At 41.7% G+C, this 18453-nt stretch overlaps 1 protein-coding gene across 8 annotated transcripts in view; it reads left to right on the top strand.

Moving 5' to 3' along the window:
* ptpn20 (protein tyrosine phosphatase non-receptor type 20) overlaps nt 1–18453 on the top strand; it is a 414663-nt gene that overhangs the window by 283936 nt on the left and 112274 nt on the right. For all 8 annotated transcript variants that reach the window (XM_043678810.1, XM_043678805.1, XM_043678807.1 and 5 more), the window contains 3 exons: nt 4911–5235; nt 9897–10067; nt 12053–12227. In XM_043678810.1, the coding sequence (XP_043534745.1) occupies nt 4911–5235; nt 9897–10067; nt 12053–12227 (671 nt within the window). The remainder of the gene's footprint in view (nt 1–4910; nt 5236–9896; nt 10068–12052; nt 12228–18453) is intronic.

Genomic DNA, 18453 nt, shown 5'->3' with positions numbered 1-18453 from the left:
TACTCACAATAGGCAAACACCCGGGTGGCCAGTGACAAATACTGCCCTTCACATCAAAGGGCAGTGCCTGTGTGATCAAACAGTGAAGGGGAGGGTAGGGACTAAATCAAAATAGATATTTATATTATTGATCGTCAACCTCCTGTTTATTTTTTTTTTCTTTTTTTCTTTTTTGAAGATAGAAAAACATCCGGGTGGCCAGTGACAAACACTGCCCTTCACATCAAAGGGCAGTGCTGTGTGATCAAAACAGTGAAGGGGAGGGTAGGGACTAAATCAAAATAGATATTTATATTATTGATCGTCAATCTCCTGTTTATATATATTTTTTCTTTTTTTTCTTTTTTTCTTTTTTTTTTAAAGTGCACAAATCTTTATTCAATTTCCACCACCAGGAAGATAGGAAAACACCCGGGTGGCCAGTGATCTCCTGTGTATATATATATATTTTTTCTCTTTTTTCTTTTTTGAAGATAGGAAAACACCCGGGTGGCCAGTGACAAACACTGCCCTTCACATCAAAGGGCAGTGCTGTGTGATCAAAACAGTGAAGGGGAGGGTAGGGACTAAATCAAAATAGATATTTATATTATTGATCGTCAACCTCCTGTTTATATATTTTTTTTTTCTTTTTTTTCTCTTTATTTTTTTTTTCCCCAGCACCCATGGTGTGTGTGTGCAGGTGTGAGACACAGTGGAAGACACAAAGTGCACCAATCTTTATTCAATTTCCACCACCAGGAAGATAGGAAAACACCCGGGTGGCCAGTGACAAACACTGCCCTTCACTCCTGTTTATATATTTTTTTCTTTTCTTTTTTTTTTGTTTTTTTTCCCCCACACTACCACCTAAGTGCGGTAGTGCTTATTTTTTCCCCAGCAGCCATGGTGTGTGTGTGCAGATGTGAGACACAGTGGAAGACACAAAGTGTACCAATCTTTATTCAATTTCCACCACCAGGAAGATAGGAAAACACCCGGGTGGCCAGTGACAAACACTGCCCTTCACATCAAAGGGCAGTGCTGTGTGATCAAAACAGTGAAGGGGAGGGTAGGGACTAAATCAAAATAGATATTTATATTATTGATCGTCAACCTCCTGTTTATATATATATATATTTATTTTTTTTGGCTCTCGGTCTGCCCCTAGGTACACTCTTGTTTTTTTTTTTGTTTTTTTTTAACAACTCCAGGGTGTTGGTGGACACCACGTGCTCCTTCTCCAGGGACACTCAGGCTCTGACATAACCATGGAAGAGGGGAAGGCAGTCATTTCTTGGTTGTTTTTTTTTAATCTTTTTTGCAGGTGTGAGACACAGTGAAAGACACAAAGTGTACGAATCTTTATTTAATTGCCACCACCAGGAAGATAGGAAAACACCCGGGTGGCCAGTGACAAACACTGCCCTTCACATCAAAGGGCAGTGCTGTGTGATCAAAACAGTGAAGGGGAGGGTAGGGACTAAATCAAAATAGATATTTATATTATTGATCGTCAACCTCCTGTTTATATTTTTTTTTTTTCTTTTTTTTGTTTTTTTTTCTTAATTTAACCCCCACACTACCACCTAAGTGCGGTAGTGCTTATTTTATCCCCAGCACCCATGGTGTGTGTGTGCAGGTGTGAGACACAGTGAAAGACACAAAGTGCGCCAATCTTTATTCAATTTCCACCACCAGGAAGATAGGAAAACACCCGGGTGGCCAGTGACAAGCACTGCCCTTCACATCAAAGGGCAGTGCTGTGTGATCAAAACAGTGAAGGGGAGGGTAGGGACTAAATCAAAATAGATATTTATATTATTGATCGTCAACCTCCTGTTTATATCAGTCAGCCAGGGCTTTCCTGATTGGACCAAAATAACAGCCCTAATCAGGGAACTTGTAATCTCTTAGATTCATCTGGCTGACCTCATTACAATCACTGCAAATCCCAATGATTGCTCACTTAATTCCAATCAAGCAGAATTCATTAAGGTATCTATTGTCAGTGTTGGAAGATTCATGACTGTAAATAAAACAGTTTCAAATGCCCTGCTGCTCATTGTTTAACTGAAGTGCTGTTTATCAGACCTATGACTTTCTCAAAAAATGATGATAAACACACTGTATCTTCATTGTGACTAAGAGGTGAAGGGAAAAGATTAGTTGTGAGTAGTTACAAGTGTAGTTTGAGAGAAATCAAAGTTAATGGTTTGAGTCCAGTGACCTTTAACGGTTACTAGACCTGAAATGTTACTTCTGCTTTCTCTCCAAAGATGCTGCCAGACCTGTTGAGTCTTTCCAGCAATTTCTTTTTTTGTTTCTGATTTCCAGCATCTGCTCATCTTTTGTTTTAATGAATTTAGTTTCTTTCTTTAAGAAGTGAAAGTAATTTTTAAAATGAAAAAGAACAACGTGACCCCTCCAGAAGGAAATCGGTGCCATCTTTAGATATGTTATTTATTTTGTTTTGTCAGTTTTATTTATCCTTAATACTTTTAAATTATAATCTTAGCAGACTTCCCATGCCATTGCTCACAAAGTCAAGGAGATGTGCAATTTTAAACTAGTAGCGTGATGATTTAACAAAAGCAGAAAATGCAGGAAAAGCTCAGCAGGTCTGGCAGCATCCATGGAGAGAAATTAGAGTTGAAGTCTCGGGTTGAATGACCCTTCCTCAGAACTGGCAGATGATTTAGCTTTCTGCTGAAGTACATGTCCTTTTAAGGCTACTAAATCCAAGCCTATGTTTCATATGAGTGGATGGTATTAAGTAAACACTGGGTGGTCCATATAGATGTATTTAAGAGACTGCAGATATCATGGCTGCTAGAACTTTGAAAATAGATTGGGTGTGACCATCTGACGTGTAGCACGGGTTTGCAGTGGATAGGAAGTTGAATACTCATAGTATTTTGGATGTTACTTCATTTTATGATCATATCCCTAACCAAGTCAGATCTGCCTCTGTCTCAGTTCACATACATTCATTGCTGCAATACTGAGCATGTTGAGTCACTCATTGATGTGCTTGAAAAGTTAAGTCATGCTGCAGTCAGTCAATCAAGATGTTGGCCCCAGTATGCTCAGTCTGTCTAACTTTAAAAGCTCTTTGTACAGATAACCTTAAATTTAAATGATACTCATCAACGGTGGAATAGACACGAAGTACTCTCCTTTATACTGTATAATCATTTAAAATGTTGGGGCAATAGGGAAGCACAGTGGTAGTTAACCCTGCTGCCTCACAGTGCCAGGGACCCAGGTTTAATTCCAGCCTCGGGCAGTTGTCTGTGTGGAGTTTGCACATTCTACGTGTGTTTCCTCCGGGTACTCTGATCTCTTCCCACAGTCCAAAGATGTGCAGGTTAGGTGAATTGCCATGCTAAATTGTCCATAGTATTCAGGGATGTCTAGGTTAGGTGCATTAAGTTGTGGTAAATGTAGAGTACTAGGGTAGAAGAATGGGTCTGGGTGGATTACTCATCAGAGGATCAGTGTGGACTTGTTAGGTCTAATGGCCTGTTTCCACAATGTCGGGTTTCTATGGTATTACCTTCTATTCATTTTTGGCTCCAAACAGCAATCACAATGAAGATCTTCTCTGGGGACATGAATTCTTTTTTCTATGTCACTTTTTACATTGGAAATCTGTTTAATCAGAACATGTCTTTGTTAAAGGAGCATGTTGGAATTTTAGAAACCGCAATACCTTTTGCCAGTATAAAACAAAGCAAGTTCACCCCAAATATGGTTTGTAAAATTAAATATTGTTGAGCATATTAGGAACGAGGTGCACAAAGGTTATGTGAACCAGAGTTATATCCTGTGAGTCTTAAGGGCAAAGTTACAGATTCATGGCGCCAATTTTTCAGTGACAGCATTCTGTCATGAAGCCTTATACGTTTCATAGCAGTCGATCTGTTGGTTTGATCTCATGCAACGCTGGTGTCACAGGTAACAATGTTGATTATTGTCTATAAACCAATTGTTCCATTTGATTTCGATCTGTGTTGCACATTCACTGATGTATCTACTTCAGTTAGTACTAGATTGTTAAACTTTTAAGCTGGGCCATTTAAGTGGCTTATCCTTTGTGAACAGCTCTCCATAGGTATTTGCATTCATTCTATCTCGGGTGTTCCCTAATCTTGAATTGTTAAACTGGAGTGGGAACTAAACAAGGGGATTCACAGACAAATGATGAAAAGGTGGAAGGGATTGGCTGGCTATCCTCACCATGGGACACTTTAACTTGAGTCTATGGCAGTATTTTAGCACTGAGAGAACTCAACTAGGAGCTGTCTCATTCAACTGGAGCTCTCGGTTCTTGTAATTTACACAGCACCTATAGGGAGCAGGTATATAAAGCAAAGGATATGCACAAATACCACCCATCAATTGCTGTGCAGTGCATGGTTTTGCAAATACCCAATGGAGTCTGAAATAAAAGGTTGGCCCACAGTCAAACAGCTTCCAATGGAGTTTGTCAGCACTACAATATCACCTGATAGTTTTATACTAATAAATATTAATTGCTGGTCTCACAGGCACTGAAAATATCATTGTTCCCATTGCAGAATAACTGAGGTTAGAGGCAAAGAGCACTGATAAAGGAGCTGAGCATTGCACCTTGCCTTTACTCTATCTGACATTCAATGGCTGCTGCTTCTCAGGTGATTGGTGGCAGTCTCCAGTCAGAATTTAATTCCCCAGTGTTTTTATCTATTGTTCACTGCACTGAACAACAATGAGGACATAAATCCAACTTTTAAAATTGCGTTTCAGTGAACATTGCTGGCTTGACTTCCAACCCATTACTTTAAGCCTGGTATTAGGGATCTCACTGAAAAGCTGCTCTTCCTGGATACCAGGTATTCATTTTACTGCAAAGTAGAACCTTAATGACATGTTTTTCTAATCCTCAGTCTTCCGTGTTGTGTGGCTGAGGAAAGGGACTCCATGTCACCGGTCTTCTTTTACAAACCCGAAGTATCTTCCCCGACACCACTGGATGAAGAATATCTGACCATCAGCTCCACATCGAACTCCTCACGGTGCGACAGCCCAGACTCTCAATCACCTACCGTCGCTGTGCCACAGCTTCACTTCTTGACACCTTTCCCCGAGCCTTCAGTCCCAGCAGAGAAAGACACTCTTGATAAAACTGAATGGGAGGATCTGGAGGAGCTAGATCCCGAAGTGGAGGCGGGAGCAAGGAATGACGAGGACGAGGAAGAAGTTCCAAACTTAGTAAGTGTGGCCCGACGTGCTTCTGCAAAGTGATAGCGGTTTTACATGGTTCACTGTATAATGTTTTACTTACTGCTCACGCACATGTGTTAATGTGAATGTGTTTATATCAGGAACGATTTCGGGAACGATTGGACTAAACTTTGCACCTTTGTTTTTCATTGCAACCTCAATTGACAATGCACTGAACACCTTTGGCAGCCGGAGTAAAAATATGTTCTCTTCTGTAATATAAGGGCGATATGCCAACGCTTTTGCATACTATTTTCAAGAATGATTTTTACATCAGTATTACTGGAAATGCACCTTTGCATTCAATAGAAAATACTTTCATGTGACAAGAAAATTTCAGAGAAAGATTGCAGCTTGGAAATAAATAAACTAAAGCCAATTCAAAATCTTCAGATAGGTAATTATCATTTAAAAATAAATCCATTTTGTTTCAATAAATGATTGTGGAGAGCCACTTCCAAAGAAGTACATGGCTCACGGAGAGTGTGTGTGTGCAGCTGCTGAAAAATTACATTAACATTGCCTTCAGTACCATTCATTTTTCTCCCTTCACAGTGCCATACTAAAGGAATTCTGTGCCACTAATAATAGGGAATAACAAATAGCACAAGGTCTTCACATAGTGCAGTGGTGGCCTGCAGTGAGTAGGTCAAAAGCATACACTCTCAATCCTGGAAGCTTCAACTAATGTGGCTGAGGTGTCAGAAAGGCATCCACCTAACTCCAAACACCAGCACAATGGGAGCAAGACAGAATGCCTGTATCAGACAAACGTGCCATTTTGCAGCACCCCCTCCAGCTGATCTGAACAACAGGTACAACAGTCCAATATTGTAGATACAGGAATTTGAAAATGCAATCACAAAACTCTGGAAAACACTGAGCAAGGCAGACAGCATCTGTGGAGTGAGAGAAATAGGATTGATAGTTCATACCAGTGACCACTTTGAATAGTCTAGCTAACTTTCCCTGTTAAATCTTCCTAAATTCTATGTGCTTTAAAGCTGTGTTTCAAAATCTTTGGCTGTCTTTAAAAATGACCTATTAACGTCAGCTTCAGAATTCTGTGCAGAACATTGCCACAAGTTTGCACATGCTCTATTCACATGAACATTTAAAAGTGCCAACCAACCCCTGATACATCTTAAGTTTATTCTATGAAACATCTCTCACTCGGGAACCCGCTCCATTTAATCAACTGTAAATATGTGTAGGCCTTAATGCAACCTTCTGAGATGGATGAGACTGAGTATCTCTCTTCATGTTTGATAGCTTGGAATTAGCTGTGCCTGAGAAGGTTTGGGCTTGTACACAGCTCATCTCAGATACCCCTCTATTTCCCCTCTGCTTTACTGAAAAGGCTTAATAATGAGTGGCAATTTGATTCTGCCAAATAGGCCAAGGGCAGGTTGCTTTCATTCAAAAGTTAGTGCGATGCACATTTAAAAACTTCCTATATTCTTTCTTCCTTTACTCATGAGGCAATTAAGAAAGATTGTGATAAATTGGACAGATGTTCAAGGAATAAAGTAATGGACTCTGTGAAGTTTATCACAATGGAATGACTATGTGCAAGAAGGAGTTATTAATTATTATCTGTTAGAATAAGGTTGTTTCATTCATAATTCATTTTGTTCTGATTGAAACAGAATTAAATTTATATTAAATTGAGTACATGATTGATCTGTTTCTGTTATGACTGAATTCTATATTATTTTATATTTCAGCTGCATCTGTATTTCCTTACAGCAATATTATTAGCTTTATAATCATTATTCCACATTTTGACTTCTTGCCGTTATTGTTCAAATGAAAACTGACTTGTTCATTATGTGGGAGGTAAAGACTCTAGAGTGTATTTCAAACTCACAATGCCAATTAATGAGAAGTCCTGTGAATGTTGCCTTTATGACATTATCGTACCTTATGGCACTGATTGTCATCAGAGGTTTTGGGTACCTCATTCGGTTAGGTAGAGTGGAGTACACACATATATCCACACGCATGCAGATGCACATGCAAATGCACACGCACCTATGCACATGCACACTCTTTATTAATGTTCCTTGGTCATAGATCCAAATCCCATTATATCCTACCATGACAGATGGTGAAATCTGAATTCATTACAAATCTGGAATAAAATGCTAGTCTAAGTGTGACAACCTGGTTCACTAATATCCTTCAGAGGAGGAAATCTGCCATCCTTACTTGGTCTGGCCTCCAGACCCCCAGTGACATGGTTGATCCTTAATTGCCCCCTGGACAATTAGGAATGAACAACAAATGCTGGCCCAGCCAGTGAGGCATGCAAACCATGAGCGAATTCTAAAACCACACACACACACACACACACCCTGATTTAACTCTGAATAAGTGCATGCATTTGAATGGGTTTAAAGTGGATTCTCACATAGAGGTGGAGGAACACCAGTGGATCTTACCCTTTCTCTGTTTGAGGAGCATTAATTTCTACAGTGCCACTCTGGCTAAAATCAACCAGCCCAGCAGATTGAAACTAAAAGCTGCCTGGTCTGTATGGATCACAACCAATCCCAAGGGCACTGAGAGCAATATTTCATTTTCATCTCTTATCAGCTCTTCAGACTTTGCATTGAATCTCTGGTTGGGAAAGTGTTCCTGTCACCTTCTCTGCCAAAGTTGCCCTCCATGTTGCTAATCGGAGGTACATTCCTTTTCCAACTTGCTTTGACCTCCCCTTGTGTGGTTCCCCTGCCTGATGGCTGCACTGAGATATGTGATTTACTAATGGAGAGGTCGCGACATTTACCACCTTGCAGTTCATAGCTCCAAGACTTCAACATTTTCGGCGCAAAAACGTCCAGAACTAAAGGAGGCTTGTGCCCTGCTTGTCCTGTTATCGCCATGTTCAGGGTGGCACGTCTGTGGGTACTTAGAATAAACAAAGAAAACAACAGCTGGGAACATTGAAAACCTGAAGGGAATACACAGCAGGTTGGTAAAATGTTTAAGAATGGTCAATGAGCAGTTTTATAATGGGTTGGGGCTTAGCCTTGCTGGTTTAATGCGGGCGTAGCGGCGATAACACTAATACACATTCTGCCTTTTCTCTTTCCAGTTGTTGACCAACCTCCAACGCATTGGCAGCTGTTTGTGCTTTAGCTTCTCCAGTATGCATCACCTGCTTCCCACCACTCTATATTTGTGGTAATTATTGACATGAAGAATCTTGTTCAGCCATGGTTGGGCTTGTTGCTGGACCATTGTGCAAACAAGGGTTGGGGTTTGAGTTTGCTTTGGCTGCATTTAGATTGAGCCCAATATTAACGACAACAACTAGGGAACCGTACTGGCACAATTAGCTGAATTGGCTACACTATAACAATTGTGCGGTTCGATGCATTTGCATTTAGCTGACACATTTAAATGTAGTAAAACACCCAAAAGTATTTCACAGAAGTGGTATCAATGAAAATCTGATACTAAGCAATTGGTGGAAAAGGAAGAGATTTCAACCAGGAGGAGAGATAGACAGAGAGGAAGAATTCCTCAACTTAGAACCCAGGCAGCTAAAGACCCAGTCACTAATGATAAAATAACTAAAATTGAGGAGGCCTAAGAATCTAAACTCAGCAGCATTGCTACAGGAGAACTTGCTTTCAGTACGGGTGAGGAATTTGCATTGAATGGATAAGAAAGGCTGGCTTGCATTTCTGTCAGAGCTTTCACAATGCTTGGACATTCCTTATACTTTACAGCCAATGTAGCACTTTGTGTAATCACTGTTCCAAACTGCTGTTCATTCCAGCTTTATGTGTCAGCTCATTGCATGGAATAAACTTTATACAAGTTACTTCAAGAGAATTGTAGCGATGAAGAAGAAATTCAGTCAGCCCTTCGCTGGCTTCCTGCGAGTTACCTTGTCACTCTCCACCATCTTTCTCCCCTTGATCTGCACATTATGTTCTCTTCAGATTCCTTCTTTTTCAAGGGAATCTACCGCCTCAGCAGTCTCGGGGAGTTTTCATTCGCAACCCTAATCACTTGAAACAAGAAGAATTGTGTCTCCTCGTATTGCTGTCGCTCCTTTTGCCAATCTCCTGAAATCAATGTCCTTTGGTTCTTCATTCTTCTGCCAATGGAATAGTTCCTCCTTATCTCCTGTCTCTGGACACCTCCTGATTTTGGTCAAGAGTGTGGTTCTGGAAAAGCACAGTAGGTCAGGCATTATCCGAGGAGCAGGAGAGTTGACTTTCCCAGCACCACACTCTCTACTCTAATCTCCAGCATCTGCAGTCCTCACTTTCACCTCCTGATTTTACAGCTCTGTGATATCTGTCCAATCTTCTCTTCAACAAGGAGAACAGTCATGTAACTGATCTCAGAACAATTTCCAGTTCCCTGCTATGCCCTTTCTGTCGCCTTCCAGCATATCCTTGCAACAAATTCAGAGCTTCCAGCGGAAGACATATCAGAAATATGGTCTCACCTCTCATATGGTTGGTTCCAAAAAAAGCAGGTAAGTTGATGGGACATTATAAATTCCTATTGAACAGTAATTTAAACTTTGTAGTGTGATTGAGAGAGAAGGAACACGAGAGAGAGAGAGAGAGAGCAAATACATATTGAATTCATTGCTACTATCATTACCTGATCTTTTTCTTTAGCCCATAATACGGGAATATGAAATGTACGTAACCTTGAAGAAAAATAAGAAGGGAAGCCTTGGTTTCACCATAATGCGTAGTAAACTGGACAACTGTTATTACATCCGTGATGTCCTGGATAATCCTGCAAAGGCTGATGGGAGACTAAGAGCAGGAGACAGGCTCATAACGGTAAAGATATTATAAACAAAATGGCTTGTGTACCTGGCTATCTAACATGGCAGCGAGCAGCCTTTCACATTTGATGTTACTGTTTTGGAAACCTCTGGTTATATCAGGCTTGGCTTTTTGCTGTCAATCTAGTTTGGCCACATTCAATTTGAGTCCCAACTCTCTTCTGTCTGGTGGCTAATTAGCTGGGTCATGTCCCTGGAAGAACGTTAACCACAAATAGAGACTCTAAGCCCAGCCATTAGGAATATTTCAAAGAGGAGACTGGTAGATTTTGAAATGTATTTATCAATGAAGTCAGTGAGTGGGTTGGGAGAGACAGCAGTGGAAAAGGGGTTGGCAGAGTGAAATAGTTTAAAGGCAAAATAGGTTGGAATGGGTCAACAGAGAATGAAATGAGCAGAAATGCAGTGGGATGTCAATAGAGGAAAGGGAACATGAAGGATAATGAAGGGGAAGATACTGGAAGAGTGTACTCACACTGAGAAAAGAGAGGATGCCTACAATAGTGAGAACAAGCAGTGAGAGGGGGGTCAAAGTGAACAGGAATGGAGAGGTCAAAGGGTGAAAGCATGAATTCTGGATCCAAAATATTTGAAATTAAAGGATGGAGAAAATATCCCAGTTTCAATGTGTTGAAGAGATCGAAAATTCCCAGTTGGAACTGAGTAGTTAGAAAATAAGTGGTTGTTTTGTGGGAAATTTTTGACATTGGACAGTGTTTATGTGACAGAAGGACAATGTGGGGAGTTAGAAGGGTAGTGTGTGTGTGTGTGATGGGTGAGATGGGCAAGGAGTTGGTTGGTGTACAGCATGTGAGAGGGAGAAAGAAAGAGTGTGAATAGTTAGATGGAGTACCAAGTGTATGTGAGAGGGTAGGGAGTTGACAGAATACATTTTGTGTCTATGAGATAGAGAGAGAAGGTGGGGAGTGGAATGGTTACAGGGTTTCTATTATGTCGGTTTGATGCAAAGATCATGTATTTATGAAACAGAATGGGTTTGGGGCAATGCATGGGAATAATTGTTAGGAAAGAGTGGATGATCCCAGTGAGATAAAGACTGATTAACTTTATGACTCATTTATAGAAATCATTTTGATTATTCACAGATTCTCTGTAAATATTAGTGAAAACATTATGTAACCTCTATAAATTTGTTATATTTGAAAACCTGCTGATAATTTTATAGATACAGGCACCCTAATAACCAGGATGCCAATGCTCAATGTAGTGTTATAGGTTAGGAAGGTCTTGTGAAATAAATACCTTCCCTTCATTACTCTGTAATGTGATTTACTTATGCATCACAGTGCAGAGCTGCAAGTAATAAAAAGAGGGTCAGTGATCCTTTGGAATTTAATTTATTTATATAGCAATGACACAGGACAAGGACTGGAAAATCCCTTTGGAGTTCTTATGCCGGACTGTTAAACATGTTAAAGCAGTGAGCCATTCCTCAGTCTTCAGATATATTATATCATAAATAAATCGGAAATATAGCCACTAGATATAATGATCATATCTCCAGGTGTTGTTCTATTTAATTACATTAAAATTGTTTCTTTACTATCAGTTATTATGGAATTAATTTCATTTGGCAGTGTTAACAAGGCTAGTTCCCTCTTTAGTGACCCCTCCCTCCACTTAAGCATTTTTGTCCTCACCTTGTGTCCCCTATCCTTTTATTTCAAGAGGCACAGCAGTGAGGCCTTCAGGCCCTTGTGATTGTTTCTCTGTCCAACAATATCTGACAAATAGACAAACGGTTAGCAAATTGGCTGAGAAACAGAAGGCAGTGAGAAGGGAGACTGGGGACACAAGACCACTATTGCATTGCTGAGAGAGTGAGGCACTGCAACCTTTCAGATAACCGAGGTATGCCTGAGAATAGGCCTCGAAGAGGTGGGGCTCAGATCAAGCTGAAAACCAACACGAATGATTGGCTAAGCACTCATTCACCTGAGCTTCTTCATTGTCATACAGGTAAACGATTTTGATGTCACAAACATATCACATGAGAATGCCATTAATCTGCTCCGATCCGCTCCTGTCAAATTAACCATCATGGTAGGACGTGCTGCTCAGAATCTACTTCCAGCTCTCCCCTTGGAAAAGATCCCTGACATCATTCTAAAGAAAGGTCCAAATGGACAGTTAGGTAAGTAACAAAGAGGGTGGTCAGGAAAATTTTAATCGATAATTATTGTGTAGTACTTGGAGTTAGATTGATTTTAATTTCTTTTTGCCCTTAGGTTCTTTATTTAAACTGAACGTGATACTATTTTTACTAAAGCAAATATTTAAGATCAACATCTGGAAAGTTTCATGAAGTAATGTTCTGTGTTACTTTGAACCACAGTGAACCCTCGTAATAAATTTCTACTGGGAGCCATCTATGCTGTACTGAGAAGCTTGTTTTATGGGGTGTATCTTAATGAGGGAGCCAGAAACAACTTTAGGTATAAGTGTTACGATCACCAGGCTACTAGTATTTTCTTACCATAAAAATGGCATCTTGTGTTGAAATAAAAACTCTTACTGAATGTATTGACTGATTACAGTACACAGAAACTGCCATAACACGTGGACAATGTGACAAAGAAGCCAGTTAGAATTGATGGAAAATTTGGCTTTTCCCTTTCTGTGTACTTTCTTGGATTTAGCGTAAGTGGTTGGTTCTGCCACCCTTATCCAATATTGCTTTTCCTTGGGTGGTACAGTGGCTCAATGGTTCACCGTGCTACCTCGCAGCATCAGTGACCTACGTTCAATTCTGCCCTCAGGCAATTGTCTGCGAGGGTTTCATCTGGGCGCTCCAGTTTCTTCCCACAGTCCAAAGATGCGCAGGTTAGGTGGATTGGCCATGCTAAATGACCCATAGTGACTAAGGACGTGCGGGCTAGATGGATTACAGGGAGAAAGTGGGATGCTGTTTGCAAGGTCAGCGTAAACTCGATGGGTCAAGTGGCCTGCTTCCACACTGTAGGGATTCTATGAACCAGAGAAGGCCTGTGCAGTCATTATTCAGAACATGCTGTGCCCTCTCCCATCAGTTACACTGGTGTTGAGCTGCAAACATCCTTTGAATTGATTTTGAAAATGGATATTATGGCTTATCTGTGTTTAGCGTTGAGAAGTGCAAGGACAAAACATGTATTCTGTGTGGGAGATTTCAATGTGTGATCACCCAGAGTGACTCCATAGTATAACTACTGTCTCAGCTGGTCAAGGCCTGAAGAATATATGCATCTAAGGCAGTTAATAACAGAACCTGTAAGAGCGAGAAGCACACTAGCCCTTATTTGTAACATTTTGCCTGTCACGGGTGCATCTGTCTATGTCAGTATAGGCACCAGTGACCATCGCATGGTGCTTGTGAAGGCACAGTCATATCGTCACACTCTGCATATCCTCCATTGTGTTTTGTGGCACTCCTACCATGCTTAATGGGACAGATCCAGAACAGATCTAGTCACTTAAAACACAGCATGAGAGATTGTGGACCATCCACAGCAGCAAAATAGTGTTCAACCATAATCGGTAACCTCACTCTCCAGGTTATTTCTAATTCTGCCTTTGCCAACAAGACAGGGGATCATCCCTCCTTGAATATGGAGTGCAGGAAGTTATACCATGAGCATTATCTTCTGCCTAGGAACCGTCCAGCCACAAGGGATGAACTCAGATTTCTCCAGTTTCCTCATTTCCCCTCCCCCCACCTATCTCAGTCCCAACCCTCAAATTCAGCACCACCTTCCTAACCTGCAATCTTCTTCCTGACCTCTCCGCCCCCACCCCCACTCCAGCCTATCACCCTCACCTTAACCTCCTTCCACCTATCACATTTCAAACGCCCCTCTCCCAAGTCCCTCCTCCCTACCTTTTATCTTAGGCTGCTTGGCACACTCTCCTCATTCCTGAAGAAACGCTCATGCCCGAAATGTCGATTCTCTTGCTCCTTGGATGCTTTTCCAGCAACACATTTTCAGCTCTGATCTCCAGCATTTGCAGTCCTCACTTTCTCCTATCATTAGGTGTACCTACAAGTGAGGTGTCATCCTGCTGAAACTACAACGCAGGACTGCTTGTACACCAAGTAACAGAAACAGCATATGGTTGACAGAACTAAGTGATCCCACAGCCAATGGATCAGATCCTATCTCTGCAGTACTGCCACATCCAATCATGAGTTGTGGTGGGCAATTAAACGACTAATAGGAGGAGACCATCTTCAGCCAGAAGTGACATTGGATGATCCATCTTGATCTCCTCTTATGGTCCATAGTATCATGATCCCAATCTTCACCCAATTTGTTTCACTGCACTTGGTACCAAGAAATGGCTGAGAACATTGAATACTGCTAAGCCTATGGGTCCTGACAACATTTTATTAACAATATTGTTGAGTTGTGGTCCAGAACTTGCAGGACCTTACTCAAGCTGTTATGGTACAGCTACAATTCTGGCAAATACCTGGAAATGGAGATAAATTCTCAGGTATATGCACAAAAAGCAGAACAAATCCACTGAAGATGATTACTGCTTCAATTGCCACCTCTTAATCAACAGCAAAGTGATGGTAAGTGTAATCGATAGACAGCAATGGTGAAGGTAAACTTGGTGTGGTCCAAGAGGACTGTAGGGCTGCTCTCTCATTAGAGACTGCTGACTTGGTTTGATTTATTATTGTCATGTGGACCTGGGTACAGTGAAAAGTTTTGTTTTGTATGCATTCCAGGCAGATCATATCATACAAAGTGCATTAGGGTAATAGGACAGAGCGAGGAATACAATGTTATGGCTGCAGAGAAGGTGCACAGAGAGCGAGATCAACATTTAAATTTAAATTTGAGAGGTCCAGTCAGCGGGGAAGAAGCTGTTTTTGAATCTGTTTGTATAAATATAGAAACCTTCTGCCCGATGGAAGAGGGTGGACGAGAGTATAACCAGGGTGGGAGGGGTCTTTGTTGTGTGAGTTGCTTTCCCGAGGCAGTGGGAAGTAAGGATGGAATGAAGGCTGGTTTGTGTGATGGACTGGGCAGTGTTCATGACTCTCTGTAGTTTCTTGTGGTCTTGGGAAGACCAGTTACCATACCACGCTGTAAAGCGTTCAGATAGAATGCTTTCAGTGGTGCATCTATTAAAACTGGTAAGAGTCCTTGTGGACATGCTGAATTTCCTTCGCCTTCTGAGGATGGAAAGATGTTACTGTGCTTTCCGACAGTAGTGTGGACGTAGGTTGACCAGGACAGATTGATGCTGATCATCACTCCCAGGAACTTGACACTCCCAACCATCTCCACCTCAGCACCATTGATGCCTACAGGGGCATGCCCATCACTTTGCTTCCTGAAGTCAATGACCATGTTGCTGTGTTTAACCTCAGAATGACCATGCTTCTGGTGAGGGGCATGGTTGAGAAGGCAAGATCTTCATAGTCATCTCAGCCAGTGTGGAAATCACTGCACTGTTAGCGTTACCCTGCATCACAAACCAACCAACCAGCCAATGGAACTAACAGCAATGATCTGCTCACTGGGACACAATTTGGGTTCTGCCAGGTCTATTCAATTTATTTCTACATTGGTCCAAACTTGGACAAAAGAGCTGCATTGAAGAGTTGGAGGTGAGAGTGACTGTCCTTCGGAACAATGTAATATTTGACTTGGTATGGCATCAAAGAGCCCAAGCACACTTGGAGTCAATGTGAATCAAGCCTGAATATCTCCACTGTTTATAGTCATGTCTAGCCCAAAGGAAGATGGTTGTGATTGTTGAAGATCAATCATCTCAGTCCTAGGAGATTGCTAGAGGAGTTCCTCAGGATAGTGGCTGAGGCCCAGCCATCTTCAATTGCTTCATTAATGACCTTCCCTTCTTCATAAGGTCAAAGTGGAGATGTTGACTGATGACTTGCTACTCCTCAGATACTGGAGCAGACAGTGTCCAAATGCACCACATCCTGAACAGCATTCAGACTTGGGCTGATAAGGTGCAAGGAACATTCTCCCCACACCTATACCAGGCAATGACCATCTCTGACAAAGAGAAAATCTAACCATTGTTCCTTGACATTTAGTGGCGTTACCATTACTGATTCACCCACTATTCTGGGGGTTGCCAATGAATTGGACTAGATGAATGTGAGGACTGCAGATGCTGGAGATTAGAGTCAAAATTAGAGTGGTGCTGGAAATACACAGCAAATCAGGCAGCATCTGAGCAACAGGAAAATCGACGTTCCAGGGATGATGAAGGGCTCGTGCCCAAAACAGCAATTTTCCTGTTCCTCAGATGCTGCCCGACCTGCTGTGCATTTCCAGCATCACTCTAACAATAAACTGGACTAATCATATCAACATTCTCAGGTCAGAGGCTGGGAATTCTGCAGTAAATCACTCAACTCCTGACTCCCCAAAATCGAAAAGTGTGGTGCTAGAAAAGCACAGCCAGTCAGGCAGCATCCGAGGAGCAGGAAAATCCACGTTTCGGGCATTCCTGATGAAGGGCTTATGCCCGAAACATCGATTCTCCTGCTCGTCGGTTGCTGCCTGACCTGCTGTGCTTTTCTAGCGCCACACCTTTTGACTGTGATCTCCAGCATCTGCAGTCCTCACTTTCTCCAGACTCCCCAAAGCCTGTCCACCATCTACAAAGCACAAACCAGGAGTGTAATGGAATACGCCCCACTTTCCCGGATGGGTAGAGCTCCAACACTCAAGAAGTTTGACACTGTCGTGGAAATTAAATCGACTTGACTCAACTATTAGCAAGAGCAAAGAAAGGAGATTTATTTAAATTCTGCAGAATTGACCCCAGTACATTCAGCTCGATGCCTCAATGTAAAGGGGTATCTGAGCATTGTTCAGATACTTGCCTTATACTATTTCTTATCACACTCTCAAGGGCAAAGACTGGGAAAGCTCAAGTTGTTATTCTCTCATCCCCTGGTCTTGGACATAACAGTTCTTCAGCTTTCGCTGAGTTCGACTATCGCCAGGTCAAGTTGAATGTTTACAAAGTTCAAACAGAGACAAGCTGGCTGCAAACCTTATCAAAGTATTGTTTACAAAGCTCAGCACAGCATTAAATTTTAGAAAAGCATTCTCTTTCAAATTTCACAGTAAATGGGTAATTTTCCATTGCAGACACCATGAAGGATAAAGCAGTTTGCTTGATTGGCACCCCATCCACTGCCTTCAATATTCACTCCCTTCACAGTGACAGCACTCTGTTCCTTCTACAAGATGCACTGCAGCAATTCACCGAGGTTTCCTTGGCTGTACTTACCAAGCCTGCAATCTCAAGAAGGTCTCACTTAGAAGGACAAGGGCAGCTGATGCAGAAGAACACAACCTGCAAGCTCCCTCTCCAAACCGCACTCACACCATGCAGACTCTTGGAAGTATATTGCTGTTCCTTTACTGTCGCTGGGTCATAACCCTGGAACTCCCTGACACCACTCCAGTTATAGTTTCACAAGATGGACTGAGGCAATTCAAGAAAGCTGCACACCACGATACGTTCAATGACCATTAGGCATTGCCAACAATTGAAAATTTTTTAAAAAATATATTGTGCCACTTGGATGTTCCATTGAGAGAGAAGAAATGAGGAAATGAAAACGTGAAGTCACCATAGAGATTAATGGATACCTGTAAGTCATGTCACGGTGAGTAATGCTTACCCAGAAGTGATTGCAAAGCAATGATCTTCTTATGCAAACCCGATAAGGTTTTAAATTTATAATTCAAAGTTTGTGAGAAGATTTGTAGCTCGGGTGCTCGTTGCTGTGGTTCTGTTCGCCGAGCTGGATGTTTTTGTTGCAAACGTTTTGTCCCCTGTCTAGGTGCATTACTGCTTCTGCTATGAGTCCCGAGATCGGTGAGCCCATGGGTGTTCCGTTGATTTGTTCGTATATCGTAATGTGAAGTGTGTTGTGAGGCACAAGTCCTTCCACCAAGTGTCAGATACAGACCACCAGTCAACAATCCACAAGCCAGAGACACAGCCAGACAGAACGGGCTCAGAATGATCCAGGTAATGGTTACAGACGCGCACAACAGACTTCACAAATACAGACAAGAAATTGCGCGCCAAAAGTTGTTAATTTCAAAAACCACTAATCAGGAATGGACCCAGACCATAGAACAGGCTGTCACCATAGGACAGAACAGGACTACACACCGCAAAAAAACGGCACTAAAAGAAAAAATGGCCAAACTAACACACAACAAAGAGGACACCACAACACACACCTGGGTTAAAAACCTCTCCCACAGACAGCTCACAGACACGGAAAGAACAATACTGGCCAAGGGACTCAACTACAACCACAGGGACGCCAAGACAGCAGACTTCCTAGCAGCACTAGAATGCACACT

The sequence above is a fragment of the Chiloscyllium plagiosum genome, chromosome 38 (genome assembly GCF_004010195.1).
Source record: "Chiloscyllium plagiosum isolate BGI_BamShark_2017 chromosome 38, ASM401019v2, whole genome shotgun sequence".
In the NCBI taxonomy this organism is placed as follows: Eukaryota; Metazoa; Chordata; class Chondrichthyes; order Orectolobiformes; family Hemiscylliidae; genus Chiloscyllium; species Chiloscyllium plagiosum.
Note: the sequence above shows the minus strand (reverse complement) of the source record. Positions and strands in the feature narration are given on the sequence as shown.